Source organism: Falco cherrug, chromosome 3, assembly GCF_023634085.1.
Source record: "Falco cherrug isolate bFalChe1 chromosome 3, bFalChe1.pri, whole genome shotgun sequence".
Taxonomy (NCBI): Eukaryota; Metazoa; Chordata; class Aves; order Falconiformes; family Falconidae; genus Falco; species Falco cherrug.
Window position 1 is genome coordinate 115,989,623 of NC_073699.1, and position 18,396 is coordinate 116,008,018.

General features: G+C 57.4%; 3 protein-coding genes across 10 annotated transcripts in view; 2 read left to right on the forward strand and 1 right to left on the reverse strand.

Moving 5' to 3' along the window:
* LOC114017499 (uncharacterized) overlaps nucleotides 1-18,396 on the forward strand; it is a 39,265-nt gene that overhangs the window by 3,182 nt on the left and 17,687 nt on the right. For 4 of the 6 annotated variants that reach the window (XR_003562584.2, XR_003562585.2, XR_003562586.2 and 1 more), the window contains one exon: nucleotides 815-2,123. Coding sequence is in view for 1 of the 6 variants with exons in the window: in XM_027813723.2 (XP_027669524.2) it covers nucleotides 815-962 (148 nt within the window). In the remaining 5 variants the exon portion in view is untranslated. The remainder of the gene's footprint in view (nucleotides 1-814; nucleotides 2,124-18,396) is intronic. The other 2 variants (XR_003562588.2, XR_003562589.2) reach the window with 1 other exon arrangement.
* Nucleotides 2,120-5,448, reverse strand: TRNP1 (TMF1 regulated nuclear protein 1). The gene has a single exon (XM_055704814.1). The coding sequence runs from the start codon at nucleotides 3,569-3,571 to the stop codon at nucleotides 3,065-3,067; it is 507 nt and encodes a 168-aa protein (XP_055560789.1). The 5' UTR covers nucleotides 3,572-5,448; the 3' UTR covers nucleotides 2,120-3,064.
* KDF1 (keratinocyte differentiation factor 1) lies at nucleotides 8,181-17,445 on the forward strand. Of its 3 annotated transcripts, none has more exons than XM_055704812.1 (5): nucleotides 8,181-9,072; nucleotides 10,099-10,268; nucleotides 12,338-13,451; nucleotides 14,399-14,473; nucleotides 15,115-17,445. In XM_055704812.1, exons 3-5 carry the CDS (start codon nucleotides 12,356-12,358, stop codon nucleotides 15,195-15,197), a joined length of 1,254 nt encoding a protein of 417 aa, XP_055560787.1. In that variant the 5' UTR covers nucleotides 8,181-9,072; nucleotides 10,099-10,268; nucleotides 12,338-12,355; the 3' UTR covers nucleotides 15,198-17,445. The 3 variants fall into 3 exon arrangements, 2 of the variants coding, with proteins under 2 accessions (XP_055560787.1, XP_055560786.1); XR_008731375.1 differs by lacking the exon at nucleotides 8,181-9,072 and having other exon boundaries at nucleotides 9,811-10,268; nucleotides 15,115-16,111; nucleotides 16,923-17,445; XM_055704811.1 differs by lacking the exon at nucleotides 8,181-9,072 and having other exon boundaries at nucleotides 9,811-10,268.

Here is an 18,396-nt window from a genome sequence, read left to right on the forward strand (position 1 = left end):
TTACTGGTTTAATGAAGTTGATTCATATTTTTTTTTTAAGGTCTTTCCCTGCAGTTCCTTTAAGTAGGTTCTGCTCTAATCAGGTCAAAAGCTGATTTGCAAATAATCACCAGGGAGGGGAAAAAAGCAAGGGATTTAAGCCCAAGCTGTGCATTTCATACTATTAATTGAAAGCTTGGGAGAGATAACGTGTCCCTTCTCCTGGCTGAGACCTGTAAGCTGCTATTAGTAGCAAACTCCTCACCCGGCTTGGGGAATCACCTCCTGGTTGGGATTACGGCTGTGCACGCATGGAAAAAAAATCCAGCAGGCAGCAATTTAGTGAAAGGGCAGAAATTAGGGAACATCAAGGAGGTAGGGAGCATCAGAGCATCTGTGAGCTCCACACCGAGTAACACAAACCCAAAAATAATTGTTTGAAAACAAGGATTAATAGGAGAAAGTTCCAACCCTCCCCAGCACATGACCTTAGTAAAGTCACGCTGGTAGCTCAAATATTTCTCCGCCACCCATTTTCTGCAGGCACTCACGTGCAAGTTGTGCCTTCTTTGTGACCTTGTACAAATTTTTCAGGATAGACCATGTCTGTACATGTGTGTGTGTGTGTCCATCCAGCTGTGGTGCCTGGCAGACCCCAGACACCCACAGGGACACTCCGCTACCGGCAGTTCCCAACGCATCTTCCACATCCCCACACATTTGGAGGAGGGAAGAAGTCAATAATCAGAGCAATCCACTCTGGTATTAATTACATGCCATTACCAGGGCTTATTTGCTAATCCCCATTCTAATCACCCTCTTGGTTATATTTCAGCCAGCACTTAAGGACACCGCGTGTAATGAATAAAATATATCAAAGTTTACTTCTGCTCGTGTGCAGGCAGCACAGGCAGCAGCACCAGCCGGCGCAGAGGCGAGAAGCGAGGATTACACAACAGACCTGCTGTCTCACACCAAGGTAGTCGCAGCACATTCATGAGTCAGTGAACCCCCCCACCCCCCCCACCCCCCAGCCCAAATCAAGTGGGTGTGAGGTGTTTGGGTTTTTTTTTTTTTAAATTAAAAATAAATAAGGGGGGTGAGTTATGGTTTTCCGGCAGGAAGGAGGGATTCATGCAGCCTCCAGGGAAAGCCACTGCGAAAGCTTGGCACGGCAAAGCAAGACCCTGTCGGTGGCTTGGCTGAAGGACACTGGTGGCCCGGGGGATGGCGGACGCTGGTGGCCCGGAGGATGGCGGACGCTGGTGGCCGTGGCCGGTGGAGGAGCAGGCTGGTGAGGGGCTTTGCCGGCTGAACCGCTGCAGCTCCTGGCTGGGAAGAGGTGATGCTGTCGGGTCCGAGCCCTCCATCCCGAGGCCGGCTCAGGGCTGGTGGGGACAGCGGTGCCAGGGGACAGCACAACCCTTCTGCCCAGAGAGGGGTGCTTTGTCCTGAGCCCACCTTCACCTCCTCATGCCTTCTCCGGAGTGCACAGCGACAGGCTTTGCTGCAGGGTGACATTGGCGGAGGAGGATGGGGGGCAAAGCCTCTTGCTAGAAGCACCGGGAGGCTTCGAGTGTCACCCGCTCCATCAATCATCAAAGCAGTCCCCAAAATCCAGCTCGGTGGGAGGCAGATGGTGCGGTGCTCCGGTGTGCGGCGCTCCGGTGAGGACCAGTCCTCTTCTGCTCTCTGCCCCCGCGGGGGTGCACAGTCCCGAGCCAAAATCGCCATCCAGGGGGTGGCAGTGGGGTGACACCGAGCCTGCTCGTTCCGCCCCCCCCCCCCCCCCCCCGAGGCTGGCACAGGGGCATGTGAAGGCTGCACCCGAACCCCAGCATGAGGCACAGTCCCACCACTGTCCTGTTGGCCCAGGGTCTCTGGGACCCCCCACCCTGGGGGGCAGCGGGGCTCGGGCAGCCAAGGGGCCCTGCCCCACAGTGGCTGCCCTGAAGCTGCTGCCACTGGCCCGGGGGTGACCCCAGAGTGGGCTGGGGGTGCTGACAGCAGATTCCAAACACCCCCAGATTTGGCAAGATCCCACAGGGACCCCAGACCCTGCCGGGGGGCTCTGTGCACCCCAGATTCCACAGGGTCTCCCAACCCTATAGGGGTTCCCAGACCCTGCTGGGTCCCCCCACCCGGTCCACCAGCTCACTGCACACCCCTGGAGCCCCGACCCTGCAGGGTCCTTCAAGCACACACACACACACCCCAGATTCCTCAGGGCACCCCAAGGTCTCCAGACCCTGCTGGGTCCCCTGGAGCGCCCCAATCTGACAGGGTCTCCTAAGGAACCCCAAACACCCCAGACCCCATGGGGTGTTCCCCCACCAGCCCCTTCAGGCCAGCACTGAGGCACCCAGACCCTGCTGGGTGTCCCCACACCATAGGGTCCCCCAGACCCTGCAGGATTCCTCTGGGACCCCAAAACCTGCCAGGTCCCAGCCCATCAGATTCCCCAGACCCTGCTGGGTTCCCCCAGACCCCTCACACCCTGTAGAATCCCCCCGGGACCCCCAAACCCACCGGTCCCTGACTTACCAGGCTCCCCAGGACCCTCTAAAGGAGCCCAGACCCTACTGCCCCCCCCCCCCCCCACCCCCTCATGGGGTCCCCCAGATCCTGCAGGGTCCCCCAGAGCCCTCACTCCCTGCAGGATCCTCCCGGGACCCCCAGACCCACTGGTCTCCAACTCATCGGACTCCCCAGGACCCTCTAAAGGAGCCCAGACCCTGCTGGGCGCCCCCCAGATCCTGCAGGGTCTGCCAGACCCCTCACCCCCTGCAGATCCCGCTGGGACCCCCAACCCCACCGGTCCCCGACTCATCAGACTCCCCAGGACCCTCAAACGGACCCCAGACCCTGCTGGGCACCCCCCACGATGGGGCCCCCCAGGTCCTGCAGGGTCTGCCAGACCCCCCACCCCCTGCAGATGCCCCCAGGACCACCGGTCCCCGACTCATCGGGCTCCCCGGGACCCTCAAACAGACCCCAGACCCTGCTGGGCGCCCCCCACCACGGGGTCCCCCAGATGGCCCCGACCCCTCCCGCCCTCCAGCCCCCCCTCCCGTGCCCCCCGTCCCTAGGCGGGGCTGCGCGGCGCGGCGGGCAGGCGGCGGGCGGGGGTCGCGGCGGGGGCGCGCGCGCGGCCGGGGGCCCAGGGCACGCAGCTGCGCAGGGCGCGCGCGGCCGCCAGCAGGGCGGCGGGGCGGGGGCGGGGGCGGCGGCGCAGCCCCTTCTGCAGCCGTTGGCTCTGCGCCGCCAGCGCCAGCTGCGCCTGGGCCACGCCGGCCCCCAGCCGGCCCAGGGCCTCGGCGCGGGCGGCCAGGCGCAGCTCGGCGTGCCGCAGGGCGCAGTGCACCTGCCGGACGCGGCCCTCCAGCTCCGCCGCCGCCCGCCGCCGCCCCTCCGCCGCCACCAGCCGCCGCCGCGCCGCCGCCAGCTCCACCGACCCGGGGCTGCCGCTGCCGCCGCCGCCGCCGCCGGTGCTGCTGCCGGTGCTGCCCGTGCTGCTGCTGCTGGGGCCGCCGCGATCGGGGCGCTGCTCGCTGCAGGCAGCCGGGCCCGGAGCTGCCGCCGCCGCCGCCATGGGAACGGGAACGGGAGCGGGGCAGCGCCGCGGCCGCTATATATACCCGGGGGCGGCGCTGGCTGCGGGCGGCTCGGCCCCGCCGGGGGCGGCTCCGCAGCGGCAGCGGCACCGGCCCGGGGCGGGGGCGCGACCCCGAGGCGGTGCGGTACAGCGCTGGGGGGGCGGTCGGGCTCCGTATGGCCCGAGGTGACACCGGCACCCGGGGATGCTCGGTATGGCCCGAGGTGACACCGGCACCCGGGGATGCTCGGGCTCGGTATGGCCCGAGGTGACACCGGCACTAGGGGATGCTCGGGCTCGGTATGGCCCGGGGTGACACCAGCACTGGGGGGATGCTCGGGCTTGGTATGGCCTGGGGTGGGGGTGGCATCGGCACCGGGGGATGCTCAGGCTCAGTATGGCCCGGGGTGACACCAGCACTGGGGGGATGCTCAGGCTTGGTATGGCCTGGGGTGGGGGTGGCATCGGCACCGGGGGATGCTCAGGCTCAGTATGGCCCGGGGTGACACCAGCACCTGGGGATGTTCGGTATGGTCCAAGGTGACACCGGCACTGGGGGATGCTCGGGCTCGGTATGGCCCAGGGTGACACTGGCACCGGGGGATGCTCAGCTTCCGTACGGCCCAGTACAACGCCAGGCTCAGTATGGCTTGGTATGATACTGGCATTCAGGGGATGCTTGGGCTTGGTATTGGCCCAGTATGACACCAGGCTGGGTATGGCTCGGTACAGTTACCAGCACCATCACAGGCCCATGCTCAGTAGGCCCAGTATGGCATGGCACCGATACTGGCACCAACATGGCCCTGGGCTTGGTATGGAATGGTACAGCATGGCACTGGCACCAACATGGCCCAGGGCTCAGTATGGTACAGGATGGCCCTGGGGTGGTACACCATGGCACCGGCACCAACGCAGCCCTGGGCTCAGTACGGCACAGTACACCATGGCACCGGCACCAACACAGCCCTGGGCTCACTATGCACAGTACAGCACCGGCCCCAGACTTGGTATGGCACCGGCATGGTAGCAGCCTCTGTATAGCCCAGTATGGCACAGCACTGGTCTGGGTATGTCCTAGCATGGCACTGGCCTGGTGGCGTTAGTAGTCTGCGGTGCAGAAAAAACATTCTCCCTTCTGGGGGGGGTCCCTGCGAAATGCAGAACTGGAGGGGGGGGGATCAATGGGAAAGGCTGAGAGGGTTACAGGGGGGGTCACTTGGAAAAGCTGCACTGGGAGAAAGTTACTGGAGGAGTTATTGGGAAAGGCTTGGGCTGGGGAGGCTTACTGGGAAAGGCTGGGCTGGGAAAGGATACTGGAGAGATTTACTGGGAAGGTTTGAGGGAAAGGCTGGACTGGGACAGGTTACTGGGACGGCTGGTTTCATGTCTGCAGCCCCTGGGAGAAGCTGCTGGTGCTGGTTGGGGACACTGGTGGCCCAGCTGCCAGCCTGGGGCAGGAAGAAGGGCAGGGGGAAGCCCCCACTCCCCCCCGGGGCTGTGGCTGGGGTGTCCCAGTCTTGGGGTACAAGGGAGGTGGCACCAGGACAGCATGTCCTTGGTTGCATGGCTGTCACTGCAGTGTCGCTGCCAACATCATTATCATTTAAGACAGCATTAATAGAGCTGAGAGTGGGCTGAGATGGCACAGGGAGGGGGCTGGAGCAGGAGGGGGCCGCTGCCACCTTGCTCCCCCACAAGGAGCCTGTTTTTTGGGGTTCCTCCTGCCGGGATGTCATGCTCAGCGGCTGCATCTTCACGTAGGTGCATCGGGTAAAGCCTGCTTGTGTTTCACATCAGAGTAGCAGAGGATAAAAGGGATGATAGGAACTGGGTGCCAAGGTCTCATCCCACCCCCAGACAGGAAAAAAAGCCTAATCCAAAAAAAAAAAAAAAAAAAGCCCCAGCCTAAATCTGTTGCAGGCAGAGGCACGTCCAGGCCTGCGGTAGATGTCACCCCAGTCCCACGTGGGCTGGAGGCAGCTTTGCTTTCCTTAGGGGGGCAAAAATACCCCATCCTTTGTGCTTGACGTCACATTCCTGCTCTTGCCAGCCCTGCCACACGTCTGCCAGACACTGAGCAGCATCAGAGGCTGCTGCGTCACTGCTCCCGGCCCCCGCTGCCTGCTCGTCCCTTCCCTGCTGGTCCCCAGCTCCCGCTGCATCCCCGCTGCCCGGTGTCAGGCACGGTCACGGCATTTGCTGAAGCTCTGCAGGCTGCCTTTCAGGCTGTAGGAAGGGCTGAAGTCCAGGCTGAACCATCTTTGTGTATCCCATGCAAATGCTGCTATAAAATGGGGTTCAGAGATTTGAGGGGTGCAGCTCCATCACAGGTGCAGTGTCAACCCTCTGCCTGCAACCCAAAGAAGCTATGGGGACAGGCAGGTATTAAATGGAACATCCTCCCCTCTGGTTTTTTGCTCTGCTTTGGTGAAACCTGGACCCCCAAAGCTACCCCCAAAGAGGGAAGGGGCCAGGGTTTGTCCTGCAGTGAGCTTGCCCTGTTCCCCAAAGTGAAACCTCAGAAGCGCTGAGGTTGGAGTGACCTCTGGCTTCATCGGTCACCTGCTCATAAAATAATTGCATTTTTGGGTCACACCCCAGGTCTGTGCTGTTTATCACCTTCCCAGCTGCAGTCCCTGGTCCAGAGTGAGAAAAGGAAATGGAGACAGGGAACAGCTGTGCCTGGATGTGAGTTTAAGAATTAAGAAGGGGCCAGATGGGCTTGGGGCATTAGCCAGCGAGGATGAGGCTGTCACTGAGGCCCCCACAGTGGCTGTGCCCCCAGGCTGTCCCAGCCAGCCATGGCACAGCCAGGTAGATGAGCAAACAGAGGCTGGTAAGGCAAATAATAGAAAAATAGAAGAAATGCTCCTGCCACTCGGGGTAAGGCACTGCCTGAGTCCCAGAAACCCTCCGGTGCTGGTGCGGGATCTCTGCTGGGGCTGACGAGCTATTAATGATTTAGCAGAGGAGTCTGAAATTAGCAGCGCTCAGAATAAACCTCTTTGATGCAAAAGCCCGGTTGAGACCGTTGTTCTCCCTTCCCCGGCAGCGACCCTCCGCAGCCGCATGCGGAGGCACCAACAGCCGGGATGGGGCACGGTGCTGCATCCCGCAGCTGGTCCAGTGCCGGTCCCCAGGGATGTGAGAGGACGTAGCGAGGGCTGTGCACTGGCCTCTTATCTCAGTCTCTTTAAAGCCCTGTGCTGGGATGTGCTCCAGAAAAATGAAGCCTTATTATAGGCAGTAAATAATTGATATTAGTGTCATCTCAGTCTCTCCGCAATTTTTTTCCCCAGGTGTCCCAGTTACGGGGGGTGGGGAGGACCCAGGTGCTGCTCTCCCTGGCCTGGTTTAAGGGAAGGAATCTTGCATCAGGATTTCAGGTTTAAGCCCCAGGACTCCTGGGCTGACGCAGCTCCCTGCCCCGCTGTCTTAGACCCAACGCTGGCATCAGGGGCCTGGGACCAGGACCGGAGCCCTGGCAGGCGGCAGCTCCACTGGGAGGTGCTGGGACATGGGGAAAGGGCAGGAGCCGAGGGGTGCTGGACTCGGGGGGCCACGCCGTGCTGCTCAGCTCATCCTGGAAGTGCCAGGCTGGATGGGGCAGCGCCGGGAGAGGGTTTGTGCCCAGGATCTGTGCTCAAGGCACCTGGCAGAGGAGACGACACGTTTCCAGGCAGTGTTTGGAGTTAAATCCAAGTGAAAACAGGGAAATGACACCGGCTGGAATGAAGTACGGTGTTCCCGTGCCAGAGGCTTAAATAAATACATGCCATCTTTGTGCCCTTTAGAGAAGGACTGAGCTTCTTGGCACCGGCACCATCCTTTAAACTGGTTTTTCTCTCTCCTGTTTCCTCTCAGGTACCCAGTGGTGCCCCCAAGCCAGGCAGCTGCTGCTCCCCACAGCCTCAGTGCACGCTGCCACCCGCCGGGCTCCTGCCCCGCCACCCGCTCCTGCCCCACCACCCACCGGGCTCCTGCCCCGCCACCCGCCGGGCTCCCCCCAAACCTTTGGGGAAGGGTCCGACCCCCCAGGAGTGAATCAGCAGCTCTTTGGAAAGAACCACTCAATCCCCGAGCGGCAACGAAGAGGATGGGCTGAGCCTGACAGCCCCGGTGCCTGCCATGTGCTGGGCATCGCTGCAGCATGTGTCCCCCCGGTGCCACCGAGGTCCCCACGGGAACTGGGGCAGGAACGACGGTTCCCAGCGTGAGGAGGGATGGACGATGTTGTCACTTCACAGGGTGCTGAGCAGAGAGGGGGGAATCGCCCCAGGTCCCGCCATGGCTGCAAGGGGCAGAGGGGTGGCCAAAGGCTTTGGGGGTGTTGAAGCACTTGGCCGTGACCTGGGTGAAGGTTCATCCTGGGGGGGTGGGCTCCTGGCTCCAGGCTGAGCACCCAGAACTGCAGGCAGCACCCAGGGAGGCACGGGCTAGGGGAAAATAATTTTATTGTATGTTTTTTGTAATTTAAGTACAGTTAGACTTTAAAAGATAATTAAGATCAAGCATGACAGTGAATGACCATGTTTCAAGGTGAAATGTTCTGCAGAAAGCAGTTTTGTATTATAAAGTCTCGTGGGACCCCAGGGGACACACACAGCCACCCCACGCCAGCCACGCCACGCCTGCCCCTTCATGTCCCTCAGCAGTGGGGTGCTGTCTGGCGCAGCCATGGGGACCCTTGGGATCTGCTGGGGCAGGGATCCTTAGTGACAGGGATCCTCCCTAACCTGAATTCACGGGGATGAGGGCCCTTGAGACAGGGATCCTTTGGGATGGGGATCCTTAGGAACTGGGCATCTTTGAGGACAGGGATCCTTTGGGACAAGATCCTCAGGGATGAGGGTTCTTTGGGACAGGATCCTTGGGGATCCTTTGTGACATAGATCCTTGGGAAGTGAGGCCTTTGGGGCTGGAGACCTTAAGGGTGAGGACCCTGGGAATAGATATCCTCAGGGAAGACGGTCCTCAGCAACAAGGATCCTTGGGGATGAGGACCCTCAGAGATGGGAATGGTTTGGGACACAGACCCTTGGGGACGAGGATCCTTGGGCTGAGGGATTCTTTGAGGCAGAATCCTTAGGACAGGGGTCCTTGGGGGTGGGGACCCCGAGGATGGGATCCCTGGGGCTGGGGACACGAGGGACAAGGGTCCTTAGGGGCAGGGGTCCTTGGGGATGGAGACCCCAGGGATGGGGTCCTTGGGAATGGGGACATGGGGGACAAAGGTCCTTTGGGGCAGGGGTCCTTGGGAATGGAGACCCCAGGGATGGGGTCCTTGGGAACAGGGACCCGGGGGACAAGGGTCCTTGGGGACAGAGTCTTTGGGGACAGGGTCCCTGGGGCCGGGGACCCGGGGCCGGGCAGCGCAGGCCGGAGCGGCCCCGCCCGCCGCGCTCTGCTGTCCCTCGCGGCGCCCCGTCGGGCCGGGTCACGTGGTTCACCTGGCCCAGGTGAGGCGGGGCCGCGCGCCGCTCCCTGGCTCGCAGGTAACGCCGGGCCGGGGGGGGGCAGCGCCGCCGGGGGGCCCCGACCCCCGCCCCGGCCCCGACCCCCGCCCCGACCCCCGCCCCGGCCCGCCCTCCCCCGTCGGGGCCGCCCGGCCCGGGCCCGGGGGCAGCAGCAGGCCGCGGCCGGCCGGGAGGGAGGGGCGAGCGCTGCCCCCCGCGGCCCCGGGGATCCCCCCGGCCCCCCCCCGCCCGAGGCCGGGGTGCCCCGGCTGCCGCCCCCCGCTGAGACCGGCCTCTCCCCCGCCGTGCGCACCCCGAGAGCGGCGCCCCGCGGCCGTGTGCCCCCCCCCCGGGCTGGGGGCAGCCTCCCTCCCCCCCCGCCACCAGCTGTCCCCGCGCTGCCGTTGTGCCCCCCCCCCCCCCCCCCGCTCTGTCCTCTCCTCCGGCTGCGCTGGGACCTGCCCTGCCCCCGCCCCGGGGGGCTCTCCCGGGGTGGGGGCTGGGCCCTGCCGGGCCTGCTTGGCCTTCGAGGGCTGGAAAGCAAAGCGGGGAGCACGGGAGGGGGGGCTCTGTGGAAACCCCGCGCCCTCGGCTGCCGGTTCTGCTCCCCAAAACCCAGCGTCCCGAGGGGGGCCGGGGTGGGCAGGGGGCCCCCCTGTTTGTGAGGAAGGGGCGAACTGTATCTGCGGGGGGGGGGCTGCCTCAGCAGGGGGGTGCTGTGGGCCGGGGCACAGGGAGGCTCCCCGGGGGGTGTTTCTGGCCGGGGGGTGCATCAGGTTGGGGATGGGGTCCCAGGGGGGCCGGCAGGAGGCCGGGAGCTTTGTGGGGCAGCTTGCGGCTCCTGGCAAGGCGCCTTAGAAAACTGGGGGCTTCCTGATGTTTAAGAGAATTTATTTCTATCTGTCTGTAAATGTATCCTGAGTTCAGGTCCTCGGGCTCCTGTTTAAGTGGGCCCTTCGCCCTCCCTAGCTTCTAATGAGGGCGACATGGCAACGCTGACAACCCCATGTGACTTTGTTAAGTAGGTTCACAACTTAATTTAGCTTTTTTTTAAAACTTTCAAAGGAAATCCTATCCTCTGAACCATGAAGATCTTAGACCCCGGCTAACTCTTGGACGTGCGAACTGTGAATCCCTCCTCGCCCTGCTGAGGCAGATGCAGAAGTTCTTTAGAAGGATCTTCGCTATCGACACGCGGTGCCTGCCTGAGACCAGAGACGGCTCCTGGCGACCCTGTGAGTATCGGCTCAGCTGTGGATTTTAGTCCCAGCTTTTGTTGATGGCCATGTTAAGCAGCTGGCTGCGGGTTTCCATCCAGTCCGTTGTGCCAGAGAGGCTGCTGGATCGAGGAGCTTGTATGTGCTGACAGGGATCTCTTCAGACATGTGATCTGGTGGTCGCAGAAACGTGAGATGTGATGGGAAGAGGGTGAGCTCAGTGTTCGGGGCCGGAGGTGCCTCTGATGCCTGATGCAGCTGGGGGGTTGTGCAGTGTCAGGCAAGAGGTTCAGTCTCTGTGCCTGCAAGTCTTTTTTTGTAGAGCTTTACTCCTGAGATGATACCCTTCCCTATGCCAAAGATGCTCTGAAATTTCAGAATACTGTATATTGTTACATAAACGATCATGGCTCTGCAATGCGTGTGTTAGATCGCTTGGTGAGGCCTCAGTATTAAGAGAAACATTGCAGGAAGCAGTTCTGTGCTTAGATCAGCTCCAACGTTTTCTGTTTGTTTTTAAATTTTGAACTGCATTACAAAAATAGTGAAGCTGAGGAAAAAAAAACCCTGTTGTCTGAAGTGCAAGCAAACAAAACTCTCCACTGATGCTGAGGCTAGCGAGCTTTGCCTGCTGAAACTGGAGTGTCTGGGACTTTTGTATTTAACATATTGTCCAGGAATGTGCAGAGGGAACTCCTGGGACATGTACTACTTAGAAATTTTTAAAAGCAAATGGAGCCAAAATATTCCTGGAAAGCAGTGGTGTGCTGTGACTGCCTGGTTTTCAGTCTGTGCCTGTTTCTTTGCGGGGGCAACATTACTATTTGTTTTAAAAAAAGGGAAAAAGCAGCAATGCTTTAACAAGGTAGGACAGATTTATTTATTCATGCTTGAGGTGCCCTATAGAAAGTATACAGTAGAGCAGCAGGGACAGTCCAAAAATGCTTAAGCTATGGCTGGGCTCTCACTGCTTATTAATAGCCTAATTAGTATTTAAAAGGATCTCTTGGAGGGTGAAAGGAGTGTTAGCCAAGAAGCTTAGAAACCGTGGACAACTTAGGGGCCCACTGTAGTCTGGGATAAAAGCGGCAGCAACAGAAGTGGAGAGCGACAGCCTTGACCTGACTTTGCTCGCCATCGCCGAGCTTTCCTCGTAACAGGGAGATTTAATGTGCTGGGCTCTGCTTGTTGGATCCGTGGAGCTAAAGCGCGATGTAGTACCCTGTAGGAACAGTTTACTCCTGGGAGCAGACCTGGGGCAGTGGTGTTAGTACATTGGCAACAAGAAAAACAGTTGAGCAGATAGCCTGCTGTAGGATTTCTGCAGTAGGGCTTTGCAAAGGTTTTCCTCCCATGAGGCGCGATTTGAGACCGATTTGCTGACAAGATCTTTTCTTTAATCCAGATGAAGACATCAGTTTTCATAGGACAGTCTTTAACATAACACGGCCTTAGCATGACTAGCAAAATTCATCAGTGTTAGTAATGGCATTGCTAAATCCTCTAATTTAAATAACATTGAATAATCTGCAGTCTGAATTGGCAGCTTGCATAATGATTGATTGCTTGTCATCCCCTCCTGGGCATGGTGTGCTTTACCCTGACAGGATGAGCACTGTCAGGGCCCAGCTTAATCCTGAGGAATGCAAGGCAAAGGGGAAGTTGTTTAAAAGAAGATACTTTTCCCTTTGGAGCCTGTCAGCCAGCTGCACCTATGGCTCTGCCGCTCGTTAATTGCTCTGTCTTCCAGCTGTGTTGAGGAAACCTCTTTGGAAGGTTACAGGGGTTGTGATGTCATAAAAATAGCCCTTTTAAAAAAATCTCTCTTCTGATTCAAGCATCTACCGAAAGGAAGCAGCAAAGCTAGAGCAGTCGGAGAGCCCTGAAGCACAGGCTGGATTCCCCTTCTGTGTGACAAGTGAGGACCGCATGAGTCCAGATGCAAAATATTTCTGTAAATGACTGAAATGTTGAATTTGAGAATCACTGAATGGGAATGTCAGGACCTTCTCTGTGGATCAACAGCCTTGCTAAGGTGAGACACGTGACGGATGCTTGGTTTGACCTGAGACCTTCTTGTTCTCCAGGTGCCTGAGCGGTGAGCCATGCTGGGCCGGAAAACGGGACTCCCCCAGGACCTGAACAGCCACCGCCAGCTGAACCAGTCCTGCCAGGAGGCTGTGCCCCTGCAGACCAGAGCGGCCAAGGAGACGGATGTCAGTTTGGAGGTGTTCAGCGGTTCTACGCCTGAGATCAAACAGAGCCGCACCAGAGCCCAACAGACGCGGGACAGGAAAGGTCGCAAAGCTGAGCTCAAAGACTCCAACAGGAGAGAGGCAGAAACAATTACCTTTATTTCTGGTACAGCAGAAGCTCCCCCAAACCAGAGCTTTTGCTGTTTCTCTCTGTCTCGGGCCTGGAACACATACAAGGCTGTTTTCTGTTGTATAGTGACCTGTGGGGGCTGTTTTCAGGACTGCAGTGTCTGTATCCCCTATCCAGGGCCCACCGAGACCTCCACTGATGATGGAAAGAACGGAGATTATAATGGGCGACTGCCCAACAGCCCTGCCAACGTCTCTCCCACTGAGAAGAATGGGAACCAGATCAAAAAGTCCAGCATGGGTAGCAGTTTCAGTTACCCCGATGTGAAACTGAAGGGCATTCCTGTCTATCAAAACAGGAGCGCCAGCCACCACTTGGAGTCCGATTCATGCTGCAAAGAGCTGCTGCCAGAGAAGCCCTTCAGGAACAGCATAGAAAAGCCAACACTCCCCAGCAGCCACCGCAGTTCAGAGGAGTATTATTCCTTCCACGAGTCTGACCTGGACATCAGCGAGCTGAACGGCTCCATGTCCAGCAGGGAGATCGATGTCCTGATCTTCAAGAAACTGACAGAGCTCTTCAGCGTCCACCAGATCGATGAGCTGGCCAAGTGCACGTCAGACACTGTCTTCCTGGAGAAGACCAACAAGATCTCAGACCTCATCAATAGCATAACTCAGGACTACAACCTGGACGAGCAGGATGCTGAATGCAGGCTGGTCCGAGGCATCATCCGCATCAGCACCCGGAAAAGCAGGGTCCGGCCCCATATTTCTGTCCCAGCGAGCCAGAGCCACGAGGAGAAGTCCAGCAGAGGCAACGCACCAGACAGCGGTAATGAGACGATGCTGGAGTCCATGGTCATCAGCCAGGATGGTACGTGCAGCTTCCTTGGTGTGACCGCTTCAGTACAAGAGGGTTATTTTATCAAAGCCATAGAGACATGATAATGGAGTAGGGCTGACAGCTGGTGCCTGTCTTCAGGCTGGGCTGATTTTCCTGGAGTGTGGGAATGGAGACCCTTATTTATGACTGGAGCCCTCTGCATCTCACCAGTCGCTGTGCTGTGGCTTTCTTGATATGTGTATCTTTCACCGTCAGTGAACTCTGCACTGAGCAATACAAGGGCTTATTCTGCTGCTACGGCAATGATCCTGGCCTTCCTCTGCACCTCTAAGCTAGGCAGAAAGGCCGTGAGTCAAACTTAACTGGTATGACCAGATGAGCTGGCTTGTGCCGGAGGATGTCCAGTTACTAAGCTGGCTCTCACCCCTGTGTTCTACCAGCGCTCTTTGCTAATGCCACCCTTAGTCTGCCGTGACAGAGTGTCTCCCTGGTGCTGAGCCTTCCTCTGCTCAGTGGGTGAGCAGCAGCCAGTACATACCCCTGCCAGGAGGAGGGAAGGGCTGCTGCCACCGTGTTAAGTGCCTCGTGGCTGTTCCAGGGATGCTTTCCTCCTTCTCTGGAGCAGCCTGAAGGTCCCTCCAGAGCAGGTAGTAAGAGGGATTGTTGTGGCAAGACCTTGAAAAGCAGCGTGTGGGTGGCAAAGAGACATCCAGACAGAGTGGAGGAAGCTGGGGGGCTGTTGTGCTTCCCAGTTCAGCAGTAAGGCTGCTGTTGCTTCCTGGTGTTTAAAGACTACAAAGCTCGTTTTACCCACACAATGGTGGAAGCAATCTGAAGAATCAGACTCTACCCCTCCTGTTACCCAGGGGTGGTGCCTCCTGGAGGAGAGCCCTGTGCGTTCCCTGACAGGGGTCTTCACCCCCGAGTCACAGCTGCCCATCCTTCCCTGTCTCAGGCCCTCTTGGTTTTCGTTCCAGATCTGGCCGTGCAAATATCGGAAGAAACACCAGCAGATGTGATAGCCAGGAATATGAGGCGGCACAGCAGTGCAGGTAACGTGCCTGGCCGGGGGTCTTGGCTGCAGAGGTGTCACAGGGATGAGGGGAGTGCCCTGAATTTCCCATATTATGCGTGCCTGCGGTTTTCACCAGCTGCAGGGGTTGAGCTGACGCCTGCCTCTTAGGTGACCGTAAGGGGTGTAGCTCTGTTGAGCCTGGGGAGCGCAGGTAGCTCAGAAGGCTGCCTGAGGTGCTGGGTCCTCCTGAAGAAGAACGAAACCCAAGTGTGGAGTGCCTTCAGTCTCTGGGTGTCTTGACAAAGTTTGGGGCTGTCTTTGGGTTGTGACCGGCTAAGGTCACAGCTGGGTTATACTGGGAACAAAAGGAACTGCAGAAGGGAAGCAGAGGAGAGTGACGGGCTTTCCCCTGAGCCCTGATCCTCACGGCATGCGTGCTCCACTCCAAAGAGCAGCCCAGGGCTAAAAGACAAGTTTTCTCCTGCATAATGACAGATCTGCCCTAGAAGACGGCTACAGTACAGGCGGGGTTGTTCCCTGCCTGTGGGCTTTGTGTGGCTTTCTCCTCCCTCATGATACACAAACCCTTTTGTGGCAGTCGCTCGCCTAACTGGCAGGCGCTCGGCTGCTGTAGTTCACGTTGTCTAATGTCACCATCTCTTCTCTTTCCTCTCCAAGGCTCTCCAACAAGCAGAGATTCCTCTTTCCAAGACACAGAGACTGACTCATCTGGGGCACCTCTGCTTCAGGTGTATTGTTGAGGGAAAGGACCCAAGCAGCAGGCAGGCGTTCCAAGGCTTTGCTGCAATCGGATGTCTCCTCTTTCAAGACGGAGTGTGCTATGCCACGTTCCCCCCCTACCCCCAGTCTACCCTGATCCTTTGTTGAAGCCAAATTTCTCCCGCTGTCTGAATTTCACTGGATTTTTTTTTTTTTTTTTTTTTGGACAATATAGAACATCAAGGAAGTGAACTGTGGAACTAATGAACTTGGGAGGTGGAATGTACCCAGGGAGGAGAAGATGAACAAGGAAGTATCAGATAACTTGTGCCTCTATCATTTCCGTACTTCACGTTTAGCTTCAGCAACCTGAGTGGTCCAGCCCTTTCCCTGCTTTGAGGATCTGTCGTATACAGTTCTTGCTTTCTGGCATTGCCTAAGTTAATTTGGGTAGGGAGTAACTGGATGGTGGCTCTGCGTTGGTGCTGATGCTGAGGTGAAGGTCAAGCACCTGATCTCTAGGGATCCAAATCTCTATTTAAAGTGGCTGGCTTGGTCCCAAAAATGTAAGTCCTCTCTCCATGGTGTTTGCAGTAGCCAGATCTGCCTTCTTCCTACTGACAGCACTGTGTCGTCATCTGCTGCCTTGTAAGGAGAAGGTTCAGGTAATGTGGTTCTTTTAATCTTTGGCCTCTTGGCATGTCTCCCACGGTAGTGCCCAGCTGCAGAGGGGTGGGATGCCTGGACAGCTGCCCCCCTCTCGCCTCCCGAGCGGCCCATGGGGATCAGCTTTGCAGTCACTGCCAGTCTGATGTGAGCTGCAGGCGTGCGGTGTTACCAGCTGCAGGCATTGCCCCGTGACTTGCGTGCCTCACCTGCCAAGCCCGCTGCATTTCCCCGGCACGCTTGGGGCCATGCTGACTGCTGGGCAAGCCTTGAACTGGGGTTATGACAGGTGAGGAAAAATAGTTGGTTCATTTTTAAGTTTTTGTAATTAAGAATTGGGCTGTTTGACTGTTCTGCTAGCCACTTTTAAGGGAGTTTCTTGCTTCAAAAGGAAAACCTCCCCTGGGAATGTCTCCAGGGAGTCTGTGAGGAACGGATAGGTCCTGCCTTTCCCCTGTGGGTGCTCAGCACCTTCTCCTTCCCGTGGCTCCTCTCTAACAGCCAGGCAGAAGCAGGAGATGTGGTGTCACTGCCCTGAGGGCACCGTGCCAGGCGACCTTGAGGGCTGCAGCATTGCAGCAGGAGGAAGCCCTATCTTACTGGTATTGCCACTTGGTTGTTTATCACAAAGTAAATATGTGAAGCCATGGGACTTCGAGTACATTCGAGTGCCCTTGGATGTGAATAGAAAACACGCTTAGTTGAATTTACCAGCCACAGAATAAACACACCCAGGTTTTTTGGGGAGAGGGAAACCAAAATAGGCCCTGTGCGTTGGTGTGGACCATGTTTTTGTGCCTTAATTGAACAGAAATGTGCCTTTATTTCATAGCCTGTGATTGCTCTTCAAAAAGCTGAGTAGGGGGGAAAGGATTTAATTCCCTATATGAGCAGTCAGCGTTATTTAACCAGCCAAAGCCCTTTGAAATGTACAGTTCAAGTCCCTGTTGGAGCCTGTTTTTGTAAATTGCATGCTTTCATAAATCACAAACGTTACTGAGACCACACCTTGAGACACTTGATGGGAGAGAGATTTCGAAAATAAAAGAGGAGGGTCTGAGACTTGGATTTGGTTTCCCCTCCCTACTTTGTTTTTAAAGTTGTTGGTTTGTGGAAAAACCCATTTATGCAAGGAAGAGACTTGAAGCAAGTCCAGGCCGGGACTCCAAGAGGAACTGTGGTCACCTCCTTCCGAATGCCACACGTATGGATGGACCCGTTTGGCTTCCTGCTTCTGAATGGATTTGTACATACGTACTGGGACAAGTTTACTTCAACCTGTGCACTGAGGCGTCAGCATGGGTCACGCTGACATGTAGCTCTGTGGTCCGGGCACTGGAGCTTTGGAGACGAGGGGTGAGGATGGACTTGCAAAGAGCTGCCAATTGCTATTACAGATGCAATAGTATGTTTTTGATGTTTAGTCTGTGTACGAAGTGTGAATGTGTGTGGATTAAGCTTGCAAAAAAAACCAAACACCCCAAAAACTCACTCAGAGGAAGACTGTCAATTTGATGGTCCCTGAAGCTGGTGCACCTGTGGTGTCTTACGGGATTCTTTTGCACTCCTTGGCCTTAAATGTCTGATTCAGTCTTTTTTTATAAAGCAAAAGTTGTGTCTTTACCTTTGCTGTGTCTTTTACGTTCCTGCTCGCAGCCGTTTGAGGAGAGCATCCCTCAGGGGAGGGAGCCTGGGCCAGGCAGGGAGGCTTGTGCAGGGAGTTGCTGATCCCTGCTTTTCCAGCAGAATGTGGACAAAGATATTTTCCTCTATATGGTGGTGCTTGCCCATTCTCGGAGGGCTTGTTCAGAGGGCTGAGTGCTGGGTTGGTGCACGGGACACGGGGAAGCTGGGTGCAAATAAAGGAGCCTCAGGGGCAGCAGCAGGGAAACCTGGACCTTCCCTGAGGGGTGATGCTGGAACTGAGCTCTGGAAAAACAGCCTCAGGGGAGAATTTCCAGCTCTTTCCCTGTGATGTAGACAGCTGTTGCTAGAAAATGCAAGGATCGCTCTGGAGCATCTGCTGTTCCTGGTGGTGGGGCAGGATCCACTCAGGGGAAGAGGCTGGCTCGGTCTCCGGTCTCTGAGCCTGTGACTTGAAGGACCCGTTTTGCATTTTCTAATTTTACTACAAAAAAATCAGCTGATAACCTGCAGTGCTCCATTCCCTGCCACTGACCTCCCCTCCTGGGCAGAGGACGGCTGGTCACGGGTGGATTTTTTTCCCCTGGATCCACAGGATCAACTCTCCCGGCATCCCTGCGAGGTAAGAGGGTAGATGGTGTGAAGGATTGGCACTAACCCCTCTTTATTTTTCCCTGTAAGTTTGCTGTGTTAAGGACTCGTGACTGTTTAGTCCGTGCAGGCAGGCAGAAGGCTGCCCCTCAACCCGAGCCCCGTGCGCAGCCCCCTGCCCGTCCTGTCCTCGGCTTGTTATGGGAAGATCAGGTTCAGCCTGGCCGGCCACCCTTCAGCAGCAGGCAGAGTCCTGCAGATGTCCCCCCTGGAGGGATTTTAAAGCTGTGAACAGGTAACTGCTGCCTCCTCTCAGCCGGGAAGGGTCTGCGGAGAAGT